A 26,934-nucleotide genomic window follows, 5' to 3' on the forward strand; every position below is an offset into this window, starting at 1 on the left:
ACGGGGGAAAAGATATCCACATGCTGTAGGGGCCATTGGGCTGTGTTCTGCTGTCTGTGTATCACCTTACCTCACATAATTGGGCCCATACGAACACCAAATGGCGCTCACTGTGGCGCCTAACAGACAGGGAGGGCAGAGTTTACCAGAGGGAGAGATGGAGGATGTTACCTGTCACCTGTATGTCCTCCCTCCCTCCTTTTTCTCTCTCTGTGGTAGGAAACGGACAAACTGACTCATCTGGGTCTGAGAGGCCAGGTGACGGCTTCTGTCTTCATTTCCCCTTTATTCTCTAAAACACAATGGTAATTGGTATGAGTGGGCGTGTGTACATCTGGTGTAACCCCCCCCCCCCATCCTTCACCATCCAGCCCTCTTCATCTACCCAGCCCCCACCTTGTTGAAAGCTCATTAAAAAAACCTGCTGTTAATGAGCTAGAGGGATCATAGAACTTCATTTTCATTAGAGGGGGTGGGGTTAAGGCCAGAGATGCTGGTGCAGAGGTTTTTATACCCCTTAAAATGGAGTCAGCAATTATCCCAACCCCTTGACACTCCCCACCCACCCTGCTTTGCTTCCCAACATGCCCACAAACAATAACCAAATCACACCCCTCCTCCCAAATTTTGTACCCTGAGAAATCCTTGCAGCCTGTGTCCTGTCATCATCTCCAAACCTGCAGGACTGCCACCAACTCATGTATCTCTACACACATATGCATTCATAGAATTACAGTGTTTCAACACAAAGCCAGTAACATCACAGGGATGTAAACAAGGAGTGAGGGTCCCTAAACCAAACACTTGCATTAAAAATTAATAAGTCAGCACTGACTGTGGTCCTCTGAGAAACAACCCGCCCCGACTAGGACAACATCCTGGTGAGAAGAGATACTTAAAAATAGTTTCAGAAGCTTTGTTGTGGGTCCCAAAATGCGAGACAGAATACGATATAAAACATGCATGGAAAAGCAACCACACTCACAGAAACAGACACGGCAGCGGCAATGACAGCAGCAGGAAGAGGGAAAAAAAAAAACACTCCACGGTACAAAACATTTCACCTCAATTCTTTATTGAGGATCCTGGTGACAAGTTGAGTTATAAAATGGTGTCAAAGACAGCAGAGTGATATGTTCAGCATGACGATCAGCAGGAGAACTGCAGGTTTGTAACAGTGACAGGCAGTCAACAATAATAATATAATAATAAGGAGGGCAACAGCAAGATTGTCAATCTATGTACAACATTAAATCCCTGAACAGTTACACTGCACATTCATAACTCACATTTAAAAACACAAGCAACATTTCTTTTTTTTTTCCACAGGAAGGAATCCCTGACAAATCAGATATATATATATATAAAAAAAAAGTCATCACAGTACACAGAAGAGTAGGTAGCACTTCTACATGATGAATCTGCCCTTTAAAATATCAACAATGAATTTTCTAGATTAAAGTCTGGGGGTCGAGCGATTGTTAGATTTAATATTCAGAATTTTAGAGAATACAGAATAAGCCTTTATTGTCATTTTTATGATAGCTGGAATCCAGATTTGGTGTTGCCAATAAAAAAATCAACTATTTTGGCTCTGATAATTGAGGAATGTTCACTTAAACTATGTGAAATGCTAATGAGAGATTGTGGCACTTTTTCATTCAAGATAATGTTGAAATTTGTCTCTTATTAGTTTTAATTGTTGCCTTACATTTGTGTTATTCTAAATTTTGACACCAAGATTTTTGTTTTTCTTTGTTACAAATTATAAAATGGGTGAAATGGAAAAAAAAATCAAACATGAGATTTTTGTCGAATTACCTCATGATCAATATTGCGAAAATTTTGTAAGGAAGACTATTGGTGCGTCCAAAAAAAAAAAAAAAGTTTTTGATGAACAAAAGTAAAGTGGCTATAATGGCTACCTGAATGATGGCAAATATTAGAGCAGCTTGATCACTTACAATAATGCAGTTGTTAAAAACAGAAAACATCACTTGTGCTTTATCTCAACGTAACATCATCCAAAATTTATAGTGATGTATAGTCTCATATCATGATATCAGTATAATGTCCTGCCCGATAAAGGTTGTCGCTTTCCTTTACTACAAATAATCTGTATCAGCTTGGTCGACCCCTCGCACAAACACAGTAGTTATGAGCAGAAAACACAAGACAGAAAATTCAAGTAGAAGTGCCACGGGAGGGTTTTTCCCCTCCATGTCAACACACACGCACACACACACACACGCGCGCACACACACACACACACACGCGCACACACACACACACACACACACACACACACACACACACACACACTCACGCATTCAATCACCCAAGTGCTCGTTTGGCAGCTCCCAGAATATGCCACCAATCAACTGGCTTCTACAGCACCTCTCAACCCTGTAGTTCAGCAGTGACACAGATCTTTTTCAGTTACGCATTCACCAACATGCAGCATTCATAAATTAGAAATCACAGGCAAGACAAAAAAGAAGTTTTAAATGGCTGCAAAACATGCATGAGCTTCAAGCGGGCACTTTACAAATGTAAACAATGGAAAAAAGGAGAAGATACCATCACTAGAATAAGTACAAACAGAGTAATACACCCGTTTCACATGAAGGTAAAATTACAATTTTTTATGCATAGAAACTAATAATGACAACATCAGTAACTGTGACTTTAAAGTCTGCTTATTCACATAAAAAAAAGAAAATTATCAATATATATATACTGTCATAAAGAAGTCAGGAGCACAACCTTGCTAGGCCCGATGAGCCCTGTAAACATTAAGTGACAAGTGTTGTGACAACCAAGCGCCTTTAAAAAGAAGAGTCTGAGAAACTGCAGGCCAACAGTGTTTGCATTCATTCAGCCCTGTCTGTTCAAACATCTCCAGTCTTTAAATGGTCTTCTCAGAGGAAAACAAGCACAACACGACCTCTTTCCATCTGCCAGTGCTGAAAATATATTAACATCATTCTATTGGATTTAATATAATCACTTCTCTATATTATCTGACAGTTTATTCACCTGTCCAGTGGGTCACCAGAGACATAAATCACTTGTCGTTTGCATCCTGTGCTGCAACATGGTGATCAGTTTCCTGTGTTGGTGTGTGGACTGTTCACTTCCTGTTCGAGAGCTCTGGTAATCTCCCTGTTGAATGTCATGGCCTTGTTTTGTTCTGTGGTCTGAAGAACTGTAGGCACTTAGTTTCAGCCTGCAGCTTTGCATACAATCGTTAACGGCACGGCTGCTGGCAGAGGACGCTGCCGCCTGCTACTTCCAGTTTAACTTGTTCAGTGACGTTTGAATTTGAAGGGGGAATTCAACCTTGTACAGTGCGATCTTGGTGACTGCACACTGTTCTCAGGGTGCAGTCATCAAGGCCAAGCCCACCTCTGCAGGCCCCTCAGTGGGGAGGTCATCCACAATGGCTGGACTCCCTCTGCTGCCCTGTGCTTGGCTCGGCCCTCCTGTCACATCCATAAGTTTTAAGTCATTCTGCGTCTCCATCTGATCCAAACTGGCTTCATCCTCTTCCATCTTCACCACCACCTCCTCTTCAGCCTTTATTGTGGCCAAAGTGTCGGCAGCACTGGCTTGTGCGTAGGCGCCTACACTGGCGTGGCTCAGCCCGTGAACCTTCTTCAGGTGCTTCTCCAGGGTGGCATACACAGTGAATGGTACGGCACACAGTTGGCACAGAAAGGAAGCTTTGGCTCCTTGGGCGCCATGGGTCTTCATGTGACGCGTTAGCTTGGAGCTCTGAGCGCAGGCGTAGTTGCAGAGGCCACAGCGGTAGGGTCGCTCACCTGTGTGGCTGCGGCGGTGTACAGTCAGGTTGCTGCTGTTGCGGAACTGTTTTCCACAGAACTCGCAGGCCTCGTCTTTCTTTTTCTTACCAGTTGAACTAGAAGTCAGATTATTGTTTCCACTGATGCTGACAGCTCCTCCTACACTCTGCCGCTCGTTCTCGCGCTGCCACTCCTGCACAGCCTCGCTGACTTTGACTGAGCTCCAGTCTTTCTCCCTCTCAATGACCTCTCCTCGATCGTTCTCCCATTCTCCAACTCCTCGCACCCTGTCGCCCATCTCGGGCCGTTTTGGCGTACAGTTTCCACTAGCGATACCACTCTCGCCACTTCCTCCAGTCTCTCCACTCTCTAGGGAGCCTTCAGAGGGGCTGGCACAGGGTGAGGCATGCTGGGGCTCTCCCTGCCCCTCTGCCTCCTCCTCCACTCCCTCTCCCCCCTCTCTCTGGTGTTGGTACAGCCTCAGCAGCTCCCTGTTGGCTGGTTGAGCTTGTGAGGTCAGCACCATCAGGCCTGACGCTATGGAGGGGTGCTTAGGTAGGGCCACATCCAGCTCTGAGGGGCCCTGAGCTCGCACATCTGCACCAATCATCGCCTTTCCCACAATTCCAGCTGGCTGAGTTTGAAACCGTCCTCTCATTGCCCGCCTCCCTCCGACGTCCTCCATCACGACCATGTCCACCGACTCATATCCACCTACCCTCCTGCCAGCCTCCCTGTGATGGTTCCTAATGTGACGCGCTAGCTGGCCGCTCTGAGAGAATGCCTGGCCGCAGACTCCGCAGTGGTACGGCCTCTCGCAGGCATGAGTCCGGCGGTGGGCAGACAGCGCACGCAGGGACTGGAAGCTGTGGTCACACAGCTCACAGTGGAAGTCAGCTTGAAGGATGCCAGTCTGAGGAAAGGGAGAAGCAGCTGGTGGAGAAGAAGATGGAGACAGCATCAGGCCTCCAGGTGAGCTGCTGCTGAGATTGCTGAGATTGTTATTCCCCTCAGCGAGTTCTCTGAGCCGTACAGAAAAGTTCAGTGCCTGCAGGTTACTGGAGGAGGAGGAGGAGGAGGAGGGGTGTGTGTGTGTCTGACGGGAACGACTGAGGCGAAGGGTGGAGGGCTGGAAGGCGGAGGCGAGAGCTTGGCTCAGGTGACGTGGGTCCAGAGTAGCTGCAGCAGGTTTACTCTCTTTTACACCTCCTCTTCCTCTTACATTGGTTCCATCCTCCTCCTCCTCCTCTTGGTAGATACTGAAGGAGTGTGTGTGCTGAGCGTGCTGCAATAGCACCCATGCAGATGGAAACACACCTTCACACTGCTGGCAGGTAAAATAGGAGGGTTCCTCAGATGCTGGAAAACAAAAATGGATAAAAAGGAATTTTGATTAATGTGAGAGAAAAATAAATCATGTAAATCTAGTATTTCTATTTCTAAAGTCTGGACTCATGAAGAAATGCAAATTCATAGTGATTAATTCAAGGAAGAGGACACAAGCAGTAAACACAAAACTGACAACATAAAAGAGATTTAAACTTGAACTAACTTCGAAATTAGGACCTTGTTTACTATATCTTTGAGTCTAAAAGTTTTAAAAAGTCTAATATTACCTTGATCAGTCCTATAGGCTATAGGGATTCAATCAGAACCCTGTCATTAGACCTCAAGTGACATAATTAGTTGTTCTCTGCTCTGTCACTTCCTCCACAAATGGCTCTCAGGCAGTGCGACCTATCGCTCAGTAAGGCCCAGACAAAAATCACAATCATAATATCGCAGTTGCACAGGATGTTCGTTTTTGTTGTCATTTTCATCAAAAAAAAAAACATTTGAATGATGACGTGTGATTGTAGTCTGTGAGCGGCAGCACAGTATTTATTCTGAAACTCAATTCGCATTCCTGTGATTTGAAAATTCTGCTTCCATGTACGTTGACACAAACTGCAAGGTGAAAAGTATAATACGCCTGAACTGAAAATCAAATACAAACATTTTAAGTAATAATCTGCTTCTTCCAAAAAAAAAAAAAAAAAAAAAAAACCCACTATGAGAGCACTGACTGTGAACCAAAGTTGTAGGTCATAAAACCAAAATGCTGATAGCGCTGCTGTGGGTCTGTGGTTTTGACTGACCCCTTTCACAAGCAGTCAGGTTTCTTGTACATACAGAAAGAAAATTAGAACACCTTTCATGTTCTGAAAGCGGAACATTCACTCAGCATGATGAACGTGAAATCGCTAAAAACAAATAAGACACCAAAGCATCTGATAGTGAAGAGAGGCAAGGTGATGCAGGTCTGTAGAAGATTAGACAGAACAATAGTTGGACCCATGCAGAACAGAGATCTGCCGAAGCTGAGAGGCCGACAGACAGAAGAGCCGCATCGCAAAGTACATCTGGAGATATTTTCATATGTGGATAGCTTTGTCTCCTAACTGGGAGCCACTCTCCAATTAAGCTGCAAATTGCTAATTAGCAGAACGTAGAAAACGAATGCTTTATGCAAATCAGGCACTGACTCAGCCTGCTTGACAAATGAGGCCTTTCTGCATAAATCAAAATTGGAGAGAAGATCCCCAAATTGAAGGGGAAAACAGTTCTTTTTTTTCCCCTTTCTTTTTTGGAGAGGTTCAAAGCCGACTCTGGTATAAGCCTCTTTCATGTTTCCTCAAGTCAAATCCTTCTGTATTTTACTGGAGGGGGGGAGGAGAGTGAAGATGAAAAAGAGAAAAAGAGAGCAACTGTTTCCCCCGTCTCTCTCCCACCGCCCCTCTGTCTGGAGACGAGAGAGCTGTGGTGTTCATGTCCTTTAACCTAGCCTGAGGAGAAACCCAGGAGAAGTTGAGATACTTCTTTTAAAAATAGGGTGAAGAGTGAGAAAAAAGAGAGATAGGTAGGTCAGGACTCAGGAGATAAAAAGAAAATGAGATAAAAAAGATTATAAAGTAGTTCGGGGGGCCAAGAGACACCACGAAAATATGTCACCCCTTTGGATTGTACTTGAGACCCATCCTCCAACCCCTCCGCCCCCAAACTCTCCAAATCTTTCCCTGAGGGGGGGCTTTTGTCTTGTGGTCCTGGAGTGAAACACAATACCCAGCCGGTTTCTCTTTCCTTCACTCTCTCCCTTCTCACTCCTTTTTTTTTTTTTGTAAGGATTCCCATTTGGCCTGGGGTAGCACTTGAATATTAAGCAGAAGCAATAACTACTAATTAAAAATGCAGATTGGCTGGGAGCACTAACGAGCAGCAGGCAGAATCTCTTTTCCCTTGGGAGGCAGAGGGAGGAGAAAAGAGAGGGGAGGCAAGAAACTGAAAGAGGGCAAAGCAAAAGTGTGTTGAAGATGGAGGGAAGAGGGGGGGATGAAGGGGGTGGAGATGAATAAAAAACAAACAAGGAGAATAAATAAAAAGGAACGAGACAGATGCACGCGGCTCTTCAGTAATCCATCCCCCCCCCCCCCTTTGCAGTCTCTCTCGAACACAGAAAATAAATGGAGGACCTGTCTGTTGTGGGATAACTGCTCTTTCGCTCTCAGTCATCTGAGATGCTTCAAATGTTTCCCTCCCATAAAACAGCTCACAGTGAGACATCCTCTCACATCGCAGCTGTCAGACTACAACGCAAATGCACAACAACTTCAAACTTTGTGTCACGACTCCATATTGAGTTAAGGTCGATCAAGCGCAATCAGGAAATACAACACACAAACACACAAAACTTTCACCAGCAATTTGTGTATCACGTTTAGGCCATCACCCCACCCCTTGATGATTTGACAATACTGCAGACCATCAAATTACCAAACGTGTGTGTACAGACTGTTAGATGAAAATCAAGCGAGACAAAAAAAAACACAAGACAGGTTGTGGACAAACGGAAACGGTGTGTGTGTGTACCAAGTCCCCTGAGCGTTACACAAAGGAAGGAACTGCTAACGTGTGTGTACATGTCAGACATGGTTTCAAAATGTGCAAAACGGGCACTGCAAGTGTGTCGCAAGACGCCCTGTCCATTTGAAGTCACTTTCAACATCTTACGCCACACGCCTTTCTCGCTTTCTGGATGACCTTCAAATACAGACAAACTGCAACTCTTCTCAAACACATGGCTGGATAGTTTTGGATTAGAACTCCTGATTTAGATTAGATGGTTTTGATGGCTGCAGTGACATGACATATTCTCCATGACCATCACAGCAGTCGATTTCTTCTATTAAAAAACAAACAAACAAACAACAACAACAACAACAAACAGCTGTGGCACAAGTGTGAACAATCTGTGTTTTAATTTAAGAAAGGATGACAACAGGAGCTATAAAAACAAGAGCGAGAAGATGCGCACGATGAACAGAGGAGGAGGAAGGAGGCGATTCCCAGGAGCTCAGGTGGCTCGGCCCGGGGCAGAACAGAGGAGCTGCACATGATGCAATGTCCTCCATTATGGTGTCACGACAGTAGGGAGTAAAGCGCAAACACCCTCTTATCCACCCTGACCGTTCCATGCTGCAGTGCATGATGGGAGTCATCACAAATCTCTCAACAATGGAACTTCAAACTGAAACACAATTTTTTTTTTGAAGCACATCTGTTGTCAAGGATGGAGAACACAAGAAGAAACATGTTTACATGGCCATTCCACCTCAGAGACTGACAGTCAGGGAGACGGAGGAAGCTCTGGAGCTCTGGAGCTCAGGTGCTCAGCGTGGTGCCCTCAGGGACTCTGAGTGCCCTCCGAATGCTCCTGACGCCTATCCCTTCCGCACAATTAGACTGTGCGTCACTAACTCACTCAGGTCTGCTAATGGCAACGACTAACTAATGAGCTGGACAAAAGAAAAAAACTGAGTCACTAATTAGCAACCTGCCATCTTCCAGAACTCACCTGTTTCTTTGGGCTCCTCCTCCCAGGCTCTGTCCCTGGCCGCTCCTCTCCTCAGCTCGATGAAGCCTGGTCCCGGTGCGGCATCGGCGGCACGCTGCTGCTGGTGCGCTTGGTTGGCGGGTGAGGGTGGCATGGTGTTGGCATTGGCGGCTTGGTGGCGGGACAGACAGCCACCCTGTTTGTGCTGAATGAAGGTGAGGATGTGGGCGAGGGGGAAGGCCTGGCTGCACTGGCCGCAGGTCAGGAGGTCACTACCTGCATTGGGTATTTGGACCTGCGGGGCCAGAGGCAGGTCCTCCAATGAGCTGGTACCATCAGTGGCTTCTGGGGGAAAAAAAAAAGAGAGAAAATATATAAAATTCAATCCATAACATTCTACACTCAGATTTATTAATGTTTGAATGACTCTTTAGAGGAAGTTTTTTCAATTTTTTTCAAGATGTTTTAGACCTTCTGCAGGTGTACACCAGCAGAGCGGCATTTATAACCACACGAGAAGCTGGATATAATCTTTTCATCACAATCTTGACATGAAACATTACAGTGTTTCAAGAAAGCTGCAGATACAGTCAACAACAATGCACCCAGCAGCGCTAATCCACACAGTCCCCAGCAGAACGACTGGAAATTTGGATTTCTACAAGTGATGCTCGAGCGCAGCAGAACAACAAACCTCCACGGTGACTGAAAGCGCCCGTGTCAGCTGTAAACCCTGAAACAACGAGGTCAATCTGCTAAGACTGACCACTTCCTTTAACCCCTTACAAAGCTGCTCGCTTATGCTGCCGACAGCTAAGAGGAGCCAACTGTCTGCCCCACGTTAAATAAAATAACAGCGAGTGTGTGCGGACACTTTGACAGACTCACTGAATACAGTCATGACAGAGGCGTCCACCTTTCACTCATGATTAGAAGCATCCTGAAGTCTCATACAGGGGAGTTTCTCAACAGGAAGTGGAATGCATTAAAAGAAAAAAGTGCTTGAGATAAGAAAAGAGTCTGTGTGTGTGAGTGTGTGTTTAAGATCCCAAACCTGCACAGGACATCTCAACCTCACAAATCTCATGTAGCGGGGCTAAAGAGAGGGTGAGGGCCCTCGCCAGAGCCTGAGTAAAGTTGAGATGTTTTTCAGAAGTCTCAGGTAGAGAGGAGGAGGGAAGGGAGTGGAGGGGGTGAAGCAGGTCAGTGGACCTACTGCTCATGATCACACCTTGACCCTGGACTGGAGCCACCTGGCTCAGGATACAGGACAGGTACAGACAGTACAGTCTGAAGTTGGATCTCGCCAGTTGTTACTAAAAAATGTCACCTTTCCTGTTTCAGTGCTGCGCTGTTTGTGCAGACTTGCAAGGCGCGGTCAAACACACACACACACACACACACACACACACACACACACACACACACAGGGTTGTGTCAGGGCCTGTGGTCACACGAGACACGCACCACTGGTCTCCAGCACAGAGCAGTTAAAGACAAAAAAAAGTTTCTGTCTGATTTCCTTCCACGTGTTTTTGTGCTGCATTGATGTTTAATAATCTGAAAAAGTGGTCAAAGTAACATCATAAATCTACATTTTGATTCTTAACTTAATTATTTAATTGACCAATAGTTAATTTAAAAACGTCCTTATCAAACAGACTGGATCGGTCCGCGCAGGTGATGTGTCCTGATAAGAGTTCAGGAGAAACTGTCCTAGACGAGCGGGAGGAAACTTGATCGTGGTCTTCAGGGGAAATATTAATCATCGTGTTCGGACCTGTAACCTGGCTGGGCGAGCAGCGTGCCAGCAAACCGGTCCTTCCTCTATGAGAACTACTGCGGATACAATGAACAACAGGACAGAGATGGCCAGAGAAAAAAACGGCTCTTGTACAAATATTTACCCAGGACGTCTACACGAAAGATGAAAACACATGCGCGCGTTGGACTGACTAGTGTTGATGTAAACTCTCTCTCACACACACACACACACACACACACACACACACACACACACACACACAGAAATTGGACCCCGAGTGTGATAACGGCTGCACCTGACAACTACGCTGAACTCCGGCTTCAATATATCAGCGGACAGTTTCATTCAACCTTCCTCTGTCTCTGTCTTACCTTGAATTGCACTCAGGTGCTGCGGTCTACTTCCAAGTTTGCGCCTGGACATCGCGTCGAGCACCTTTTCTGGGTCCCAAACAGCGAAACGCCCCCCCACCGAGTCAAGATCCGTCCAGCAGCTGCTTCTTAAGCGATAGGTTGACCAAGAGCAGGGCAGCGGGGGCAGACTGATAAGACGGACCGGCCCCACTCTCTCTCTCTCTCTCTCTGCTTGGGCTGAGGCGTGCAGGCAGCGTTCAAGTTCACGCTTCCACTCCCGCAGCGAGCGAGCGGAGGGCAGGAGGGGGCACGAGTGACTGTAAGCACCGCCCGCCCCGCCGCGCTCCCTCAGCCATTACCCCGCCCTCCTCTGTTTAACACACACTCTTCAGTCACATTAAAGCTTCTTCTTTTACTTACAACAAGCGTGTGTTGACCGCGTCGAACAATTTAATAGTAATCTAGTTTTCATCTGAGAGGAACTAATTCATTTTTTGAACCTCCACAGGTGTCTCTCAGCGCCAGACCAGAGGACATTCACTTCTCCTTTTCATCAACTGCACAGTACAAAAACACAAATATAGACTCAGTAAATCGCCGTTAAAGTTTATACTTGAGCGGTTCCATGGCAACAAGTTTATACTTGAGCGGTTCCATGGCAACACTAACTTCTATCGCCACCTACTGGTGCAGCTATGTAACAAACTTATGAACATCGAGAGTGATATTTTGCTTCTGATACTGAATTTATCATTTTCTGACATTCAATATTCATAGAATCCAAAAGCCTTCAGGGAAGAAACTTGTGTCTATACCCACCCAAAGCAGTAGGGCAGCAAAATTAACTGCAAATTGCAAAATGACAGAGTGGGACTCTGAGATCAGAAGAAGGAGTAATATTTATTTTACAGGCTAATTGTGTGTTCAATCAAATATTGTACCACTCTGAAGGTATAAAACGAACATTTCTTGACAGAGAAGCCCCTAAAAATGTACACAATTATCTTTTAAGTATTTTTTCCATTCAAATAGTGTTACAAATCTCCTGTAATATTGCAAAACATATTACAATTTTTGTTCAAAATTGTACAGAAGAAATAAACCTTAAATCCATAGACAAGCTTAAAACGTGTCATTTCATCATGATTTTTATTTGGACTTAAACATTCCATATTTCACAGAAAAAAAAGTTATTTTACTGCCGTCTATTTGGTGGCTGACAGCAGGTTTATAAAAAGAGTAGTTGACTTCATTTGCCGTCATTTTCAAAAGTGTGTAAAAATATTCCTGTACATGAGTTCAACAGTTGTTTGAAAGTGTTAATGAAGAGGATGTGAGTAGAGTGTCATCACTGAGCTTCACACACTTTGAAATGAGTTCACTTTGAGAGGAAGTGTTCAGGCAGAAACGTAAAGACGAGCATGCAGAAGTCAAAAACAAAACGACTGAATGACCTGCAGGGTCTTTAACAAGATGAAGCCTAAGTAAAGAGTCTGAGTTGACCAGCTGTGTAGAGAAACTTCAATATCACAGTTTAAGACTCTTTGCATGATGCAGAGCAGCAGAGAGGAAACTCACACATGTTCAAGAGCAGATTTGTTGGAGGGTCTTCAAACAATCAACTAATAGTCAGTTGAGCTTGAAACAGTGAAACAGGTTTGTTCTTCAACAGGTTGTGTGCCGATGACATAGATGCAGAGAATCGTTTCCACTATCAGTTCAGTATCGATAGTACGGACTCCGTGATCGAGATCGGGACCTCCTGGAGAAAAGGGGGATTAAACTTAGTATGTAAATGCACGAGCAGAATAATCTAACCTCAGTTAGAGATTCTTTCATGGTTCATTTGGGGGGGGGGGGGCTAAGGTATTAAATTCCACTTTCATGCACATGCACAATAGATTGGTATCTCACTCCAGCTTTGTGATCGTCAAAAAATATCAATTCAGTAGATTTTATATTAACCAGTTTGGGAGAGATGGCAGGTTCCAATACTGTATTTTATATGTTCATGATATTTTTAGATGAGTGGTTAGTCTTTCTATAAGAAACGGGAGTGGGGCAATGGAAAATGAACATGTTCATGAGCCTGGAAACTGCGCGAAGGCGATAAGTGACTGTGGCACAGAAAAGGCAGATGTGTAAGAGTGCTAAGAAACAAAGATGTCTTCACATCATGGGTTGAATCATCTACTCCTGTATATCAGGGGTTGGCAACTCTTCAGCTCAGGACCCCCAACATCAAGGTCTAGCCAAACAGCGACATAGTTATCGTGGTCATAGTGCTGTTACATCTTTACAGAATTTTTTAATTTGTTTGATTTTGTGGAAATCATCTCGTGACCCGGGTAAAAAAAAAAAAAGAAAACAAGAAGGAAATCAACCAATACAGTAGTACTGCCATCAACAATGTGTGGGGCTGTATTCAGTGTTCTAGTATCTATTGTTTTCTCGTCAGCTGACCTGCGGGTGTTGAGTCCCGTGTGTCACAGCAACTGTCAGGACAGCAAGACCCCACGACGACAGCGACCCCTAACAGTAAACCTTGGGACCACAGAACCTGGCAAATTTGCCTAACCGAAGCACCCCAGTCACATGGTAGCTGCCACAATAATTCATTTGATTTTCAAGGTTGCCTTGGGTTGACCATACCACAACTTTCTTAGGTATCAGTTTGATGGTAAATTATCAATTGTTACAACACAAAAGAAATGACAACAGAGGACTTGATAAGGTTTTGACCTGAGACTCAAACCCACAACGGTTTTCTTGGTGTGCCCCCCGACGTAACAGGGCATAACCCAGTTGGGCAATCATGAGCTTGTACGCTAAACTGCTGCAGCCACTGTGAACTGCTGGAAGCATTAGCTCTTGACTGGCTATTTGAAGCAAGTCTATGAGGGAAAACTTGCAAAGAGGAAGAGCTTTACTGCGAAGTATTTGTTGTACTGTTAATACTATTTGGACCTAAACTGAGGTCAAGTAGCTTGAACAGCAGTAAGGAAAATCAATGCAATAAGCCTTCATGATAGTGTGGGTGCTACAAGAAACTTAATCAACAATGTGCTGAGAGTTTTGTGGTTTCTCACATACCTTCTGTGTGAGCTGGATTCTCGGCCTGAGGAACAGAGGACACAGAGCCATGATCATAACAAAAGCATACCAGAACATCTTAAAGCCTATAAAACTGTCAGGCCTGCTGCTGACTCCAGCAAATCACAGAGAAGCTAAGCTGGCAAAATATATTGGTTACCTCTGTTTGAGAATGAAAGACGGTATTCAATAAACATTTGACATTCAGGACATCACATCCATTGTCTATTAGATCCATATGGCTCTTGGTCATAGGAAACCTAAACTCTTACCATATTTGGAGGGAGACGGCGAGTGGCTCTGCCGCCCGTACTGTCTTTCCCATTCATCCCGTTCTTTCTCACGGCGCTCACGCTCCCTATACACACATCAGAGGTCAGAAAATTGCGACACACACACATACCAAACAGTCCACTTGAATACACAGCCTTACTTCATGCGAATCTTGCGTGCCATGGCTCTCAATTCACCCTCTCGCTCCTGTAAAATACACACAAAACAATAACAAAACAGAACATAGCTACTGCAGAAAAAACACAGACAAACACACACCTGCCGTTTGTGCTCCTGCTGCTGGATCTTCACCTGGGCTGCTTTTTTATCCGCCTTGGCTACAGGATGGAGAAGGAAAAAAAACTTGACAAAATCTCTAATAAATTTGAATGTCATTTCTTAACAACATAAAATGAATGTGGACTTACATTGCTTGTTCAGCGCCTTCTGCATACGTAGCTTCAGTCGCTCCTGGGGGGTCATCTTCGGCTGCAGGGGACACAATGGTGTTAGCATATTGTTTCACAGCTAGACAAAAGTGTGTGTGTGTGTGTGTGTGTGTGTCCATGTGTTCTGTTTCCCAAGTTTTATACTACCACCTTAATGTACAGTAGCTGGTTGAGATAAACAACTCCACAGATAAATGAATTGCATGTGGCGATTGTGGAGTTTGGCAAACATTATAATGTTATTGACCCAACAAACTGTGTGTTTGTGTGTGTGTGTGTGTGTGTGTGTGTGAGAGACAGCTCAGGACAGTTGTTAGACCCTCCTCGTGGATCCGGTACATTTAAATATACAAACACTGTCAAGAGAGATAAAGGGAGGAGAGCGGCCGAGGGACGCAACAAGAAACCAGAGCAAGTTCAGGTCCAGCGAGTTCACAAAGAGCCAGTGGCATTTAGTCACTGACACACCCATGAGTGGGCCGTTCAAACCTGGCCAGACAAGAAAAACTGCAGGTCACAACACTGCAGGCAAGTTAAACAGAAGAGAATTATAAACCTCACTGTTTGACTGTTGGAGCATATTCAAATCTTTTCTTCCAGTAGAAGCAATGAGACGGACAGCAAACGGTCCAAAATAACAGACAAATGAGTTACCTGATCTCAAGCTCAAGTCTTCAATCCGTAAGTGGGATGGGAAATATGTCGTTTTAAGAGACAAGAGTGTGCTCAGTGGCTTGTTTAAACAAGCCCAGATATGGCTGTCCAGAGCACACCCACCAAGTTTGTTCATCTGATCCAACTGCCTATGTCCTTAATAACCCCTTATCCTAGACTGACTGAGGAGAAACGTGGTCCAAAGAGGAAGCACACCTCCTCTTGGGACCATGAAGGTGATATACAGAGGTATATTTGAGACAACAAACAAGTAAAGGCCGCACTCACACATTCCATTCAAATTTCTTCTTATTATTATTATGTATAAATGTATTATTATCATTATGTATATATGCAAGCACTGTCCAGAATAACAGAGCAACAATGATGACTTCACATGTTGTTAACTCCATGTCACAATTCAGAGTTTGAGTCAGTCATATTTCAGTTACTCTAATAGTAATTTCAAAATAAATGATGGGCTTTGAATGCAGAGTTTGTCCACTTCTGGGAGAAAAAAAAAATTATTCTCTGGACAACAAAGGCTTCTACATCCCAGTCTGGTGGACAACCATGTCAGCCTGTCAGGGATGAGGTAGGCGTAGGCTTTAGCAAGAAACCCAGGTAGATCAAATTCTTACTGACTTTGGCAGCTCCCGACTCTTTACCACCCGCAGTTTCAGGCCTGGAGAGAACAGAGATGAAGAACCTCAGTTGGGGTAGAGAATACTTATCACCTATAATCAGCCCCAGGTCCAGGTAAAGGTTCGTTCTGACTCATTTAGAAAGACTGAATAGTCCCTCATGAATAATTCGAGAATCTTCACAATTAAGAACTGCAACTTAACATTTTTATCATTGATTAATCACCTAATAATTCTCCTGGGCAACCATTTGGCCTTTAAGGTGCCAGAAAAGTTAGAAAAAAAAACATCAAACCCCAACAATTAAAAATACCTAACACAATAAAAAGGGTTGATAAAAGCCACTGACGAAAAACAGTATAAAGCGTAATTAACATGTTAAAAATATGCAATCAATGAAATCTAGAAAAAAGTTTAATTTGTAGATGAAATGAAGTGATGAAACAAGTCGGAGAGGATGACAATTTTCTGACAGACTTAATGCATTTGCTTCAACTTTATGCAGTGTTGTTTGGCATTCGATCACTTACATTCTGGTATGAAATTTCATGACTAAAATGAAAAATTAAACATTTTTCTCTTCAGTTTCAGAGCTTTATCTATGGTTTTTCAGGGTTGGCAAAGTTACATTTAAGATTTTTAAGATCTTTGTGGTTAATTTCACAGCGTGTTTTGGTCTGTTGGTGCGCAGGATTAAAAAATAACTACAAAGGTTGCTTTGGCCTGAATTTTACGTAACAATTAAAAATTAGCGTGACAGATGTTTTCTGCTGCAACTTCCAGTGGCAGTAGTTACAATGATTTACAGGCCTGATGGTGCTGACTGACATTTAAAAAATGAAAAACACTTTCTTGCCATCAGCAAACTGCCAGCAATCAAGTTGCAAATTGTTTTTAACCAACACTCCTGCCACAAACATGAAAATATTTAGGTCACTTTAAATAGCTTTTAAGGCCCTTTTTCCCTCAACACATATTAATGCCCTGTTTATAGCGCAAAGTAATAACATACCTTACTATGTTCGTGGAACCCTGACAAAAGCTAATAAGTCTAAAAATGTATGTTTACATTTATTTAATACCCATTAAGATGATACCAACCCCAGCCCCTCCACAAAGTGATGCAGTTTGGTGGGTCAAATGGTGCAAAATTCATCACTGCCTCCCATGATGATCGTCCCATAAATAATATTGTGACACGGGACTGAGTCCCAAAGCCGCGAGTAAACTAGCATCGTTGAACGTCTGTTTCCCTTGTGATTTTTGAAAGACATCTGATGATGGTCAGCTTACTTTCTTAGCTTGTCACAGACGATGGTTGTCAAGGGCTGGGCTCCTCTGTGAGTGGGGGAAGGAATGTGATTAAGGTGGCTAGGAGACTGAGATGGACTGCGACTGCTGCGGTCTCCCCGCCGGTGGCTTCCACTGCTCCGACTACCCCGCCTCAAACTACCCCCCTGCCGTGAGCTGGAACGGGATCTGTCAGAGGAGAGTTTGGGTCACTGCCATGCATGTTGAAAAATATCAAATGTAGCATAATGAAGGCTAAGTAGAGGTGTGACCTTGTTCGTCTACGTGAAGAGTATCGCCTCCTATCCCTCTCTCTGTCTCTCGCTCGCTCTCTGTCGTTGGACCGCGACCGTGTTCGGTCACGTCTCCTCCAGGACCCCGTCCCTCCATTTCCGCCTCTACCTCGTGAGTGAGATCTGGAGTGCCGTCTCGACCGTGATCGTGTACGGGAACGATGCCCATCCCTTCCGGCCCGTCCACGTCGGGCACGACGTGAGCGGGAAGAGGAGCGAGACGAGGATCGAGATGAAGAGCTGGAGGAGGAGGAGGAACGACTGGAGGACCTTCGTCTCCTGAGCAAAGAGAGACATCAAGTTTTAGTAAGGACACCAGACCAGCACCTAGCCTATCTTCAGAAAATATCTACTTGTTGCTTCTTTAAGTCTTCCTGATGAATTTTGCTTGAAGAATCAAATATAAATTCAGATTTTTCTGACTGATTGGTTGCTTTGCAATAATCTGTCATGCAAAAGTGTGTCAGGACTTAGAACTACTCAAGCACACACATTTGTTCTCTTGCACATGCACTGGAACTAGATCCATGTGTAATAAACAGCAACTATTTTACTTGAAAATGAAACCATCTCACCTACAACAAAAATCGCCATTTTATCAGTATTCTCTGCCTGTGGTCATTTCAACGGGCAAGAAAATGACTACGAAGAAAATAACCAATGAAAAGCCAGGAAGAGGGAAAGTTACCGACCGGGAGCCCCTGCTATGACCTGCAGGGTGCTGCAAGTTGGTGGGGGCGTGGCCAGAGTGAGGAGCAGGGGTTTGCACTGCTGCTGCGGCTGCTGCTGCTGCGGCTGCTGCTGCAGATTCATCATCACTGCCACCAAAGCTGGTGATGAAGGTGATTTTCTCTGGACCCGGAGATCGAGAGCGGGACCGTGACTCAGAGCTGGATTCTGACTCTGGCCTGAGAGGGACAGGAAAAGTCACCTGTTACTAAAAATAAAGGTTCAAAGATGTTGCTGAAGAGTCCCAGTTAGCGTTAAACCAAGGCAAAGGCTGGATTTGGTTGAATGTTTCACATTTCATCCAAGAGGCTTCTATAGCTCAGAAACAAGTCCAGCTACCGGTAGTTTTATTTAACTGGTATGTTTGCAGGCAACAGACCATGAATAAAAATGACAAGAGTGAACTCACCGTTTGTAGGGATCGTATGTTGGGCTGTCTCTCCTGGCATAGCTGAAACACACCATAAATATGTACTGAGGTATATGGCCTACTTGTATGAAATATATGCACCAGTCACAATAAAGAAAAATATTAAGAACCAACAAATCAATATGTAAACTATTACCTGGGTGGGCTGATCTGTCTACCCTTTAATCTCTTCTCTCTGAACTCTCTCCTTTGTCTACGAGAACGACGGCCCTGAGACCATCACAAATGTCATTTACAAAGAAGCAAACACATGACACAACTCAAATTCCTCAACAGACATATTCTTACTGAGTACATGGCCTTCTCTGCCTCCAGGGCTTTGGCATGTTTGATGGCCTCCACTTCCTCTTTGTCTCTCCTCAACATCCTGATAAATAGATAAAACACAACATGATTATGTTTAAGTCTAAAATACTTCAATTTTTCTTAAAACGAATAAATCTGCTTTGGAATGAGAAGTAAAAAAAAATTGTCAAGCTCCTACAATCCTGCTCAGATGCCCTTGATTCCACTCTCCCTTTGAAAACCAAGACATTGATGATTCAGAATCTTCACAAATGTTTCAGCTTTCAGAGGAACGCCATTTTTTTCCTTAATATCTTCATTTTCATGGCAGAAAAAGGGAGGGAGGGGATTTTGACTGGGGGCTAACTTCGCCCTCAGCCAACTTAAATGTGAATAAATTCAATCACACGGCTCCTCGAAGACTTTCTAAATGTTATCAGACTAAATGCATCACATTACCGTAATGAGTAATTTCCTGGGGGTTGTTGGCACTTAATGATTTATCAACCATTCATCCACCGATTCTCTTACAATGGAAGTCTACATGGAAACTCGTTGGGGGGGGGGGGGGGGGCGTGGGAGGATATTAAAAACCAGAGAAGGCATTTTCATTGGATGTAAAATTATTACACTCCCCTTATTACGAAGGACGAATCAAATTTTTAGAGGAGAGGAGAAATGATAGGGATTCTAGTGTAAAAACAAACAAACACTGATTTTAGTTTTGCACTTCTGTTTTTAATCTGCCCCTTTTACCGATTTACTGATTTTTTTTTTTTTAATACTGAAGGGAAGAAACCTCTTTGTCTTCTGTACAAAACTGAATCCTGTTCCAACTAGATCATCTGATTTAAGAGTCATATTTTTCCAAACATATTTTTATGCTATTTTCGACATACGGTTCAAAAAATCATTAGAATATTACCTGACAAAGTCTCCTTCAGCCATTCCATATGGGTTTGCCATTTTGTTGATTATAGTCACTTGTTCTCCACTTAACTCATCAACATCAACCTCCACATCTGTATACACACACACACAACCATTGTTAAGACATCAACAAGGAGCATAGAAATATTGATCTTCATAACCATATCAAACAAACATTTGCACTGACAGAAGATTTACATTTTAAGATCCTCAGTTAACACCAAATAAGGACATTTATATAATTCGAACCAAGCATAATAGCATAAAGCCACCAACTCAGATGCAACTCGTGAGCAAGTGTCTCTCACACTTTCCACTTAAAAAGAAAATTAGATTTTAGAGTTTACGAGCGCACCTGAATTGGCGGATTGCTCTCAGAGAGATGCAAATCGTAAACTATGAAACCTAATTTACTTTTTAAGGGAAAAGTGTGAGACACTTCACGGTGAATTGTGCCTTGTAAACTCAGAAATGTATTCTTCAGGCCAGCAAGGTTGTTTAAAGACAAATACGTTTTTTCTTCTTCTTATCCTTGGTTGAAATAAAGACATTATTCATAACTCTCCTTCACTACTTCAGCTTTTTAACAATTAGAAAGCATAGCAAAAGACAGATCTTCAAATTCAACAAAACGTTCAAATGAATCCTTGGGATGTATTTACTCACCAATATCTGGAATGCCTTCATCTTCCTCAGATTCACTGTTTTCTGAATTGTCATCATCTTTGTCAGACTGGGCATCGGGCTCTGTCACAGTGCTGTCTTCGTAGGTGTAACCGATTGTGGCTTTCTTCTCAGCCAGCCTGCAGAAGTACAAATATAACTCTGATCTTAATGCTCATGTGGGTACATCGTAGATGTAACAATTGTGCCTTAAAATTACACACTTTTTCTTCTCGTCCTCATTTGGTTTCTGCAGGCCACCGTACAGCTCATCCAGGTAGATCTGGTATAAACACTGCTCCTCAGAGACTGAAGGGGGACAGCAGGGAGTTGAAGCACAAACACAACTGCAAAATATGCCCACTGAGGCCAGGCTGATGGAATATTAGATATATTAACAATGTTGTGATTGTATCAGGTCTCGACAGTGTTGAACCATGAAGTAAATCATTGTCACTGATTTACTCCTGATACAAAAGAACAATTCACAAAATACTCACTGTTTGCAAAGTCATTTTGCACAAGGCCTCTGTAGCGTTCATAATTGCACTTCCTCTCTTCCATCTCCTGCTCTGGAGTGCTGTACATGAAGGTAAAATTACAAGGAGAAGTTTAAGATAGAAAAATTCAAAATTTACATCCTCGTGAATACTTTCAGAACTACATTTTATTTTTTGAGGCAGTGACACCTCTGCTATGGTTAGACAACCAAGTCTTTATTTGTTTAAATCAAAACTTCATTGGTTTTATGGTGGGACATTTATCATTTACCTTTTCAAAACTTTCAAACGTACAGGTTCAACAAGTATGACCCTTGGAACTGCCTTGTGGCTTTGGACAAACACCTTCTGCCATCTAGTGGTTCTTCCTTTAATTGCAGTGTTTACAACTTTTAAAACAGCTAATACAACTCAAGCACTATAGTCTTTTTTGTTGGATTTCCCCATGTTTTTCTCCCAAATTGCCAATTCACCAGGCCCAGCTACCCTGGTCAAGGCTCCACCAGCTTCCTCTGTCATAGGTGGCAACATCAGCTGCATTGTTTATCACGATGGTGAGGAGTTTCACTAGTAGCATCATTCCGAACCCCTGTAGTTCCAGGCTTTAGATCTCATTCTTGCCACAAGGAAATAACATTTTGAGAGTAAAGTACCGGTACCTGTTTCGCTACCCCAACCCTACATGCCAAATACGCCCTCAAGGGAGGCAAACAATTTTTGAACCTGTGATGCTTGATTTTCTATTTCAAATATCAGAATATGCAAATACTGTAATTAAAATAAACTAACACAGCAGAGAAGGTCTGGTGCTAATATAACTGTCAGTAGTTATAAGACTTACGACGTGTTGATTAATGGAGGGGTGTAGGTGGGGATGTAATCCAGGTGAGCCCTCACGTCGAACCTGTCAATCATGTTGTTTGCGTCTCCCTGCCACGGCATCCTGCAGACAAGATGAAGAGGAACAGAATGATCAGCAAGAGCTTTCACACACTCAGCATCTGATCGGTCAAAAAAAAAAAAGTACCTAGAAAATAAAAACCACACAAAACTTATGACCATCTTGTTACAACTATGTTCCCACACCTTTTGGATAAATTAACTTATTAACAAGTTCATCTGGGTAGTTACACTTTTTCTTAAGACTTCATTAACCCCCTAACTTCCTGCCAACTCTGATCTGTGAAAAAAAAGTGGCGTGGAGGTGGAAGCCTTCACATTGGACCCAAGACAACACTGGACCTACATGGGTCTGGATCAAGGTCTTATACTATCTGTCGGTTTTTGTTTGTTGGCATTTGTCTTTTCCTCACATGTTGATGGGGCTCTCTGCAGCAAGGGCCACAGCAGGATCCAGGTGGATCTTGTAGGCCCGTCCATGAACCTGGAGAAACTGAGCTGGATCTTTTTTCTGTGAAGACAAAACAAGAAGCTGTGAGAAGAAGCACAAATCCCCCTGACGAATCCCATACTGTCCCAAACGATACACTATACTTTCCTGTTTTTCGGCTATGTGTATTATCCCTTAATTGATCTAAATATGACTTTGTTTTAACTTCATAGTTTACACAAAGATCATTTCACACAGTGGAAGGTTAGATGAGAAAGTCCCTTACTATTTTCTCATAGTATTCTCGACGGCGCTCCCCTCGCCGTTTGTAGTCTACCATCATGCCACGAAGCTTGCGCTCGTGTTTGCGGGCCTCCTGCCACATGACGGCTCCGCTGGGGGTGGGGGCGCGGCGGGGCACGGCTGCTACAGAGTGGCAAGTGAAAAGGAGACCCCACACAAAAGTATTAATACATTAAGGAAAGAGGAAGTACATTTAGAGTGAAACTTCACATCAATTCAAATAATCTTTTTAAATTTTAAACTGAGGCAAGTATGCAAATACAGTAACATTACATCAATTCTTTGATATTAATAATTTTTGAATCCATTATTTACAGCAGTCGTACTTTCTTTTATTCAAACGTGTCAAAGTGAAAGTGAAATTTTTATGTGTAACAGATGCTGGCTGTCAATATATCAAAATAATTGCCTGAGATTTGGTAATGGCTAAAGCGTTATAAGTAATCTACAGTAAGGGATAATATAATAATTTTTTAAAAATTCTTCAAACAGAAAAAAGACAATTTAACTGAAGCCAAAATTCAAATATTCAACAAAGTTTTGTTGTTTTTCTCATGAACTTAAGACATAATGTTAATAAATTCCCTTTATCTTTTCATTCACTGAGCGTTATCGGTTTAAACCAAAACCAGTTTTACTAAACATTTCACCTCCAAACCGACAACCTTCGACACAACGGTACAAACTCGTAAAATTGTTACGTTAAATCTCATGTATTACTCCTTTAACATTTATACTCTTTAAGTCATGCATGAAAACTAAGCCTGTGTAGTATGTAGTAAGCGTTATGAGACTGTACTGGCCAGTTGTCATCAGATGGAACACTAATTTAGAACCTCAAAACTGCCCTATTTCGTTGTGCAAAGCGTAAACATTTCATTAGAAGCTGACGTTGACTTAAATTGCATGGAACTTAAGGGCCAGGCATATCGTTGCAGCCCCCCCCCCCCCCCCCCTTAACGCTTATGTTTATAAATCAATATCTTCTGAATTTCCCTTTCAATCTTGTTTTTTTTTTTTTAAACCATTCTATCATTAGCAGACGTTTTCCAAGTTACGCTAGTCGTGGAAATGTTAACATTCACAGTTCTTAGATTGCGCATGCAGGGGCGGCCTCGACTGTACACCTAGCTTAGCTCAGTTTAGCTTAGCCTAGCCTAGCATTCTATCGTTTAGCTAACCTGCACATACTCTCCGAACAATGCTTGTACACCAGTTATCAAATGCAGCTATACGGCGCAATTGGCATATTTAAATGTAGTTCTGTACCTGTTTTAAGTACCACAAACACACAATGAGTTTCTTTTCAATCAGCAAAAGGCGATAGTACACGCCTTCTCCTATGCCTTCTTCTTCGCCGAGTGTCCAACACTTCTTCTTCGGTGGTTTTATGAAAGGTTGCAAGCCGCCACCAGCTGGTCTTTCTGGGTAAACTTCCAGAGGCTAACTGGCTCATTGGTCTTTTATTTAGCCTCGTAATTTTTCCGTTTCAATTATCGAATTACTTTAATAATGAAAACATTCATGTTTCAAGGACATTATATAATCTAATTTCGCTGCAATATTGTATAGACTTAATCACATTCACACACATGCACACAAACACATTTAAACTCTTGAATTAAACTCTAAAAATGCCTTAATAAAGTTTACTGTAAATATGTTATGAGTAAAAAAGAGCTGTTCCGAGGTTTAAACATAATGTAAAAATGACACCTTTGTTGAATACAGATAAAAAGAAGTATTACTTCAGGAAAGTATCAAATATTTCATCTCTTTTATTGGCTGTTAACCACCATGTAGTCTGTAAAGCCCTCATTTTGGTAAACTATGAAGACAAGGTTTTCTAGCTTCATTTTTTATTTTTTAAAGTAAATAACTCATTGTGTTGTGCATGTTTGCTTTACATGTTTAATTTTTTTGGGCCATTTGTCTCTCTTGCTTTTATTTTTGACAGCACTGTTGATATTTGTATGTGGAGAACACTAAGTGGATATATAGATGACCAAGTGTTGGATGATCAGACACATTATCTCACTTCAGTAATTCAGCTGAGGTTTATGTGCCTGCTCCGGCCACAAGATGTCACTATATATTGAGGCTAGATGTGCCAGTTTCTCAAAAACTCACTTTTAGAACAGTAAACTTATCATGTTGCCCCATATTAACTGGACCATCTTGTCTTTGCAAAGCAGGGTAGACAGCTCATTTTCATTTGCTTCAGACTTTGTTTAAAGGTTGAAATATTGATCCATTTTGACAAGTCAAACAGTTCTTAACCCCCAGAAGATTTGTGTGTCAATACACTGGTTGTCAGTTGAGGTAAGTTTGTGATTGTTCTGTTTATCATGCTGCTGAGGAACTTGCCAAATCATAAAACTGATTGAGTCCGGCCTTGAGCTAGGTCATGATGTTACACCTGAGGGGAGCAAACATAAACTGAACTCCTGTCAACACTTGATGACATCTCTATCTTCAAAAGAATATATTTAGTTTGAACATTAAAGTTCTTAGAGAATCCTTTTGTCTAAAAGTAAACGTTCGAATTTGTGACGTCCTAGGGATCACAGCAGGTGTAGCCGGGGTCATACAAATGCAGTAGCATGAATGTTTGTGTGTATGTGTGTGTGTGTGTGAGACTGAGTGTATGCTCTGTTTCCTATATTTCCTCCTGAGCAGGGTGGTGACAGGAAGCCTATGTACATTTCCAGCCAGTCGCTGTTGTTCAGGCCATAGGTCACATTTGTCACATCCATTTACTCATTAACTGTCTTGGCTGCGACCTTGCAGTTACTTTACACTGCCCCGACTCATAAACGCCTTCCTCCCACACACTGTCTCTGAGCTGATCTTTTAAACATATGCCAGACGTACGTGCATGGAAGGAGTTTGATAGTTGCTCATTGATATATAGTAGCCTCTTTTAAAAAAAAAAAATGTAGAATTAGAAATTTTACGTTGGTGCTCATCAGTTTATTATAAAGAACTCAAAAAGCAACAGGTGGCTTCTGTTTAAACTTGTGTTTTAGTCTTAACTTTCCAACATTTTTCACAACCACAGATGTCAATTTCTCAAGGAACTGAATCAGATCAACTGGATATAGTTATATGTCTGAAGACATTTTGCTCCATATCCAAGTGGCTTCATCAGTTGGTGCTGTTCCCATGGACAGGTCTGAAGGTTAGGTTAGCTCCTTAGACAGTTGGTCATTTTTATTTTTTTCCCTGGCAATGACTGGATCATTGTTTGGAAATGTGTCAGATGCACAGAGAATGAGAGTGAAAGTCCTTTGTCCTGTGATGACTGAATTGGAAAAGCTATGACCCACATGGTCCGTCATGAAATATCATCCCCTGGGCCCCAAATAATAATGTCATAACACAGACATCCACATTTGTGCTTGTGAGGATTTTTGTAGCCATCGGGCATTCCTTATACCCTTTTCCAACTCGCCTTAAGCGAACTATTACCTTTAATTGAACCTGGACGGAAGTCATCTGGGGAAGTCGTGACACTCCACAACATCCTCACTTTCTAAAAATATCCTCAACATGTTGATTTAACACAAAAAATGTCCTCACACATGTACACAGAATGCTAAGTCAATGAAATGTCCTCTGATATAACAAGACATTGCATTGATTTAAATTCTCTCCTTAAAGATTTAACCCAACTTTAGCTTTCCCTACAAATTGAATGGTTCACATGATGTCACCTTTTTTTGTCGGGGGTATTACCTTCTGTATATAAGATTTCTAAGCATTTCACCACAGCAAAAGTGATACAGCATATATATCATATATTATATTATATATTTATCTGACCTTTACATACATCGTCTTTGTCATCTTTTTCTTCTGATGTTTTCCTCTTGATACTGTCATTGTTTGATAATATTTTTTCCCCAAAATTTCTTGCGCTTTTTGTGTTCTTGCCTTTTTATTTATTTTTGATATTTTTGAAGGAAATCAAGTGGAATTCCTGATGGGTAAAGGTGATTAGTAAATCAGGAAAAACAGCAAACAACAACAACTACAAAAAAGTTAAGAAAATGAAGTCAACAATTAGCCAAGATAAAGACCAAAACAACACAAAATACATCTAAAAGTTACAATAAACTGTTTAAAATAAGTTATTGATATCAATTTATTGACTAGTGATGCTTTATCAAATTTATTATGTTTTCATGTGAATGTTTGTGAAAGGCACCTTAACACATGGACATACTGTATCTGGCACGAGTCCCCGCTGACCAAAATACTTTCAAATGTGG

General features: G+C 42.5%; 2 protein-coding genes across 5 annotated transcripts; both read right to left on the bottom strand.

Moving 5' to 3' along the window:
* Window positions 1-1,083: 1,083 nt before the first annotated feature.
* On the bottom strand, window positions 1,084-11,367 carry znf296 (zinc finger protein 296). 2 transcript variants are annotated; one of them, XM_086216294.1, is made up of 3 exons: window positions 11,215-11,367; window positions 8,698-9,021; window positions 1,084-5,165 (listed from the first exon to the last, which is right to left on the bottom strand). In XM_086216294.1, exons 2-3 carry the CDS (start codon window positions 8,828-8,830, stop codon window positions 3,379-3,381), a joined length of 1,920 nt encoding a protein of 639 aa, XP_086072420.1. In that variant the 5' UTR covers window positions 8,831-9,021; window positions 11,215-11,367; the 3' UTR covers window positions 1,084-3,378. The 2 variants fall into 2 exon arrangements, with proteins under 2 accessions (XP_086072420.1, XP_086072419.1); XM_086216293.1 differs by lacking the exon at window positions 11,215-11,367 and adding an exon at window positions 10,813-11,184.
* Window positions 11,368-12,132: 765 nt separating this feature from the next.
* On the bottom strand, window positions 12,133-24,066 carry clasrp (CLK4-associating serine/arginine rich protein). Of its 3 annotated transcripts, none has more exons than XM_086216296.1 (21): window positions 23,930-24,066; window positions 22,644-22,783; window positions 22,341-22,438; window positions 21,869-21,970; window positions 21,028-21,107; window positions 20,752-20,836; window positions 20,531-20,667; window positions 19,860-19,956; window positions 18,938-19,016; window positions 18,786-18,859; window positions 18,629-18,670; window positions 18,183-18,398; window positions 17,470-17,769; window positions 17,201-17,386; window positions 15,909-15,948; window positions 14,589-14,649; window positions 14,440-14,498; window positions 14,321-14,367; window positions 14,160-14,245; window positions 13,888-13,912; window positions 12,133-12,553 (listed from the first exon to the last, which is right to left on the bottom strand). In XM_086216296.1, exons 2-21 carry the CDS (start codon window positions 22,740-22,742, stop codon window positions 12,514-12,516), a joined length of 1,953 nt encoding a protein of 650 aa, XP_086072422.1. In that variant the 5' UTR covers window positions 22,743-22,783; window positions 23,930-24,066; the 3' UTR covers window positions 12,133-12,513. The 3 variants fall into 3 exon arrangements, 2 of the variants coding, with proteins under 2 accessions (XP_086072422.1, XP_086072421.1); XM_086216295.1 differs by having other exon boundaries at window positions 12,133-12,556; XR_015118180.1 differs by lacking the exons at window positions 12,133-12,553; window positions 13,888-13,912 and having other exon boundaries at window positions 15,905-15,948.
* Between the last annotated feature and the right edge of the window lie 2,868 nt (window positions 24,067-26,934).

This window comes from Aulostomus chinensis, chromosome 10 (genome assembly GCF_037954235.1).
Source record: "Aulostomus chinensis isolate RoL2024-O1b breed Wild chromosome 10, RoL_Achi_v1.0, whole genome shotgun sequence".
NCBI classification, from domain to species: domain Eukaryota; kingdom Metazoa; phylum Chordata; class Actinopteri; order Syngnathiformes; family Aulostomidae; genus Aulostomus; species Aulostomus chinensis.

Bases quoted from the DNA above. Each gene is read 5' to 3' on its own strand.
- znf296 (XM_086216293.1), bottom strand. From the start codon at position 10,864: ATGTCCAGGCGCAAACTTGGAAGTAGACCGCAGCACCTGAGTGCAATT. The intron at 9,022-10,812 runs GTAAGACAGAGA...TTTTTCCCCCAG, and splicing joins GCACCTGAGTGCAATTCAAG to AAGCCACTGATGGTACCAGC. The intron at 5,166-8,697 runs GTGAGTTCTGGA...TTTGTTTTCCAG, and splicing joins GGAGGAGCCCAAAGAAACAG to CATCTGAGGAACCCTCCTAT.
- clasrp (XM_086216295.1), bottom strand. From the start codon at position 22,742: ATGTGGCAGGAGGCCCGCAAACACGAGCGCAAGCTTCGTGGCATGATG. The intron at 22,439-22,643 runs GTAAGGGACTTT...TTGTCTTCACAG, and splicing joins GAGAATACTATGAGAAAATA to AAAAAAGATCCAGCTCAGTT. The intron at 14,499-14,588 runs GTAAGTCCACAT...TCCATCCTGTAG, and splicing joins GAAGGCGCTGAACAAGCAAT to CCAAGGCGGATAAAAAAGCA.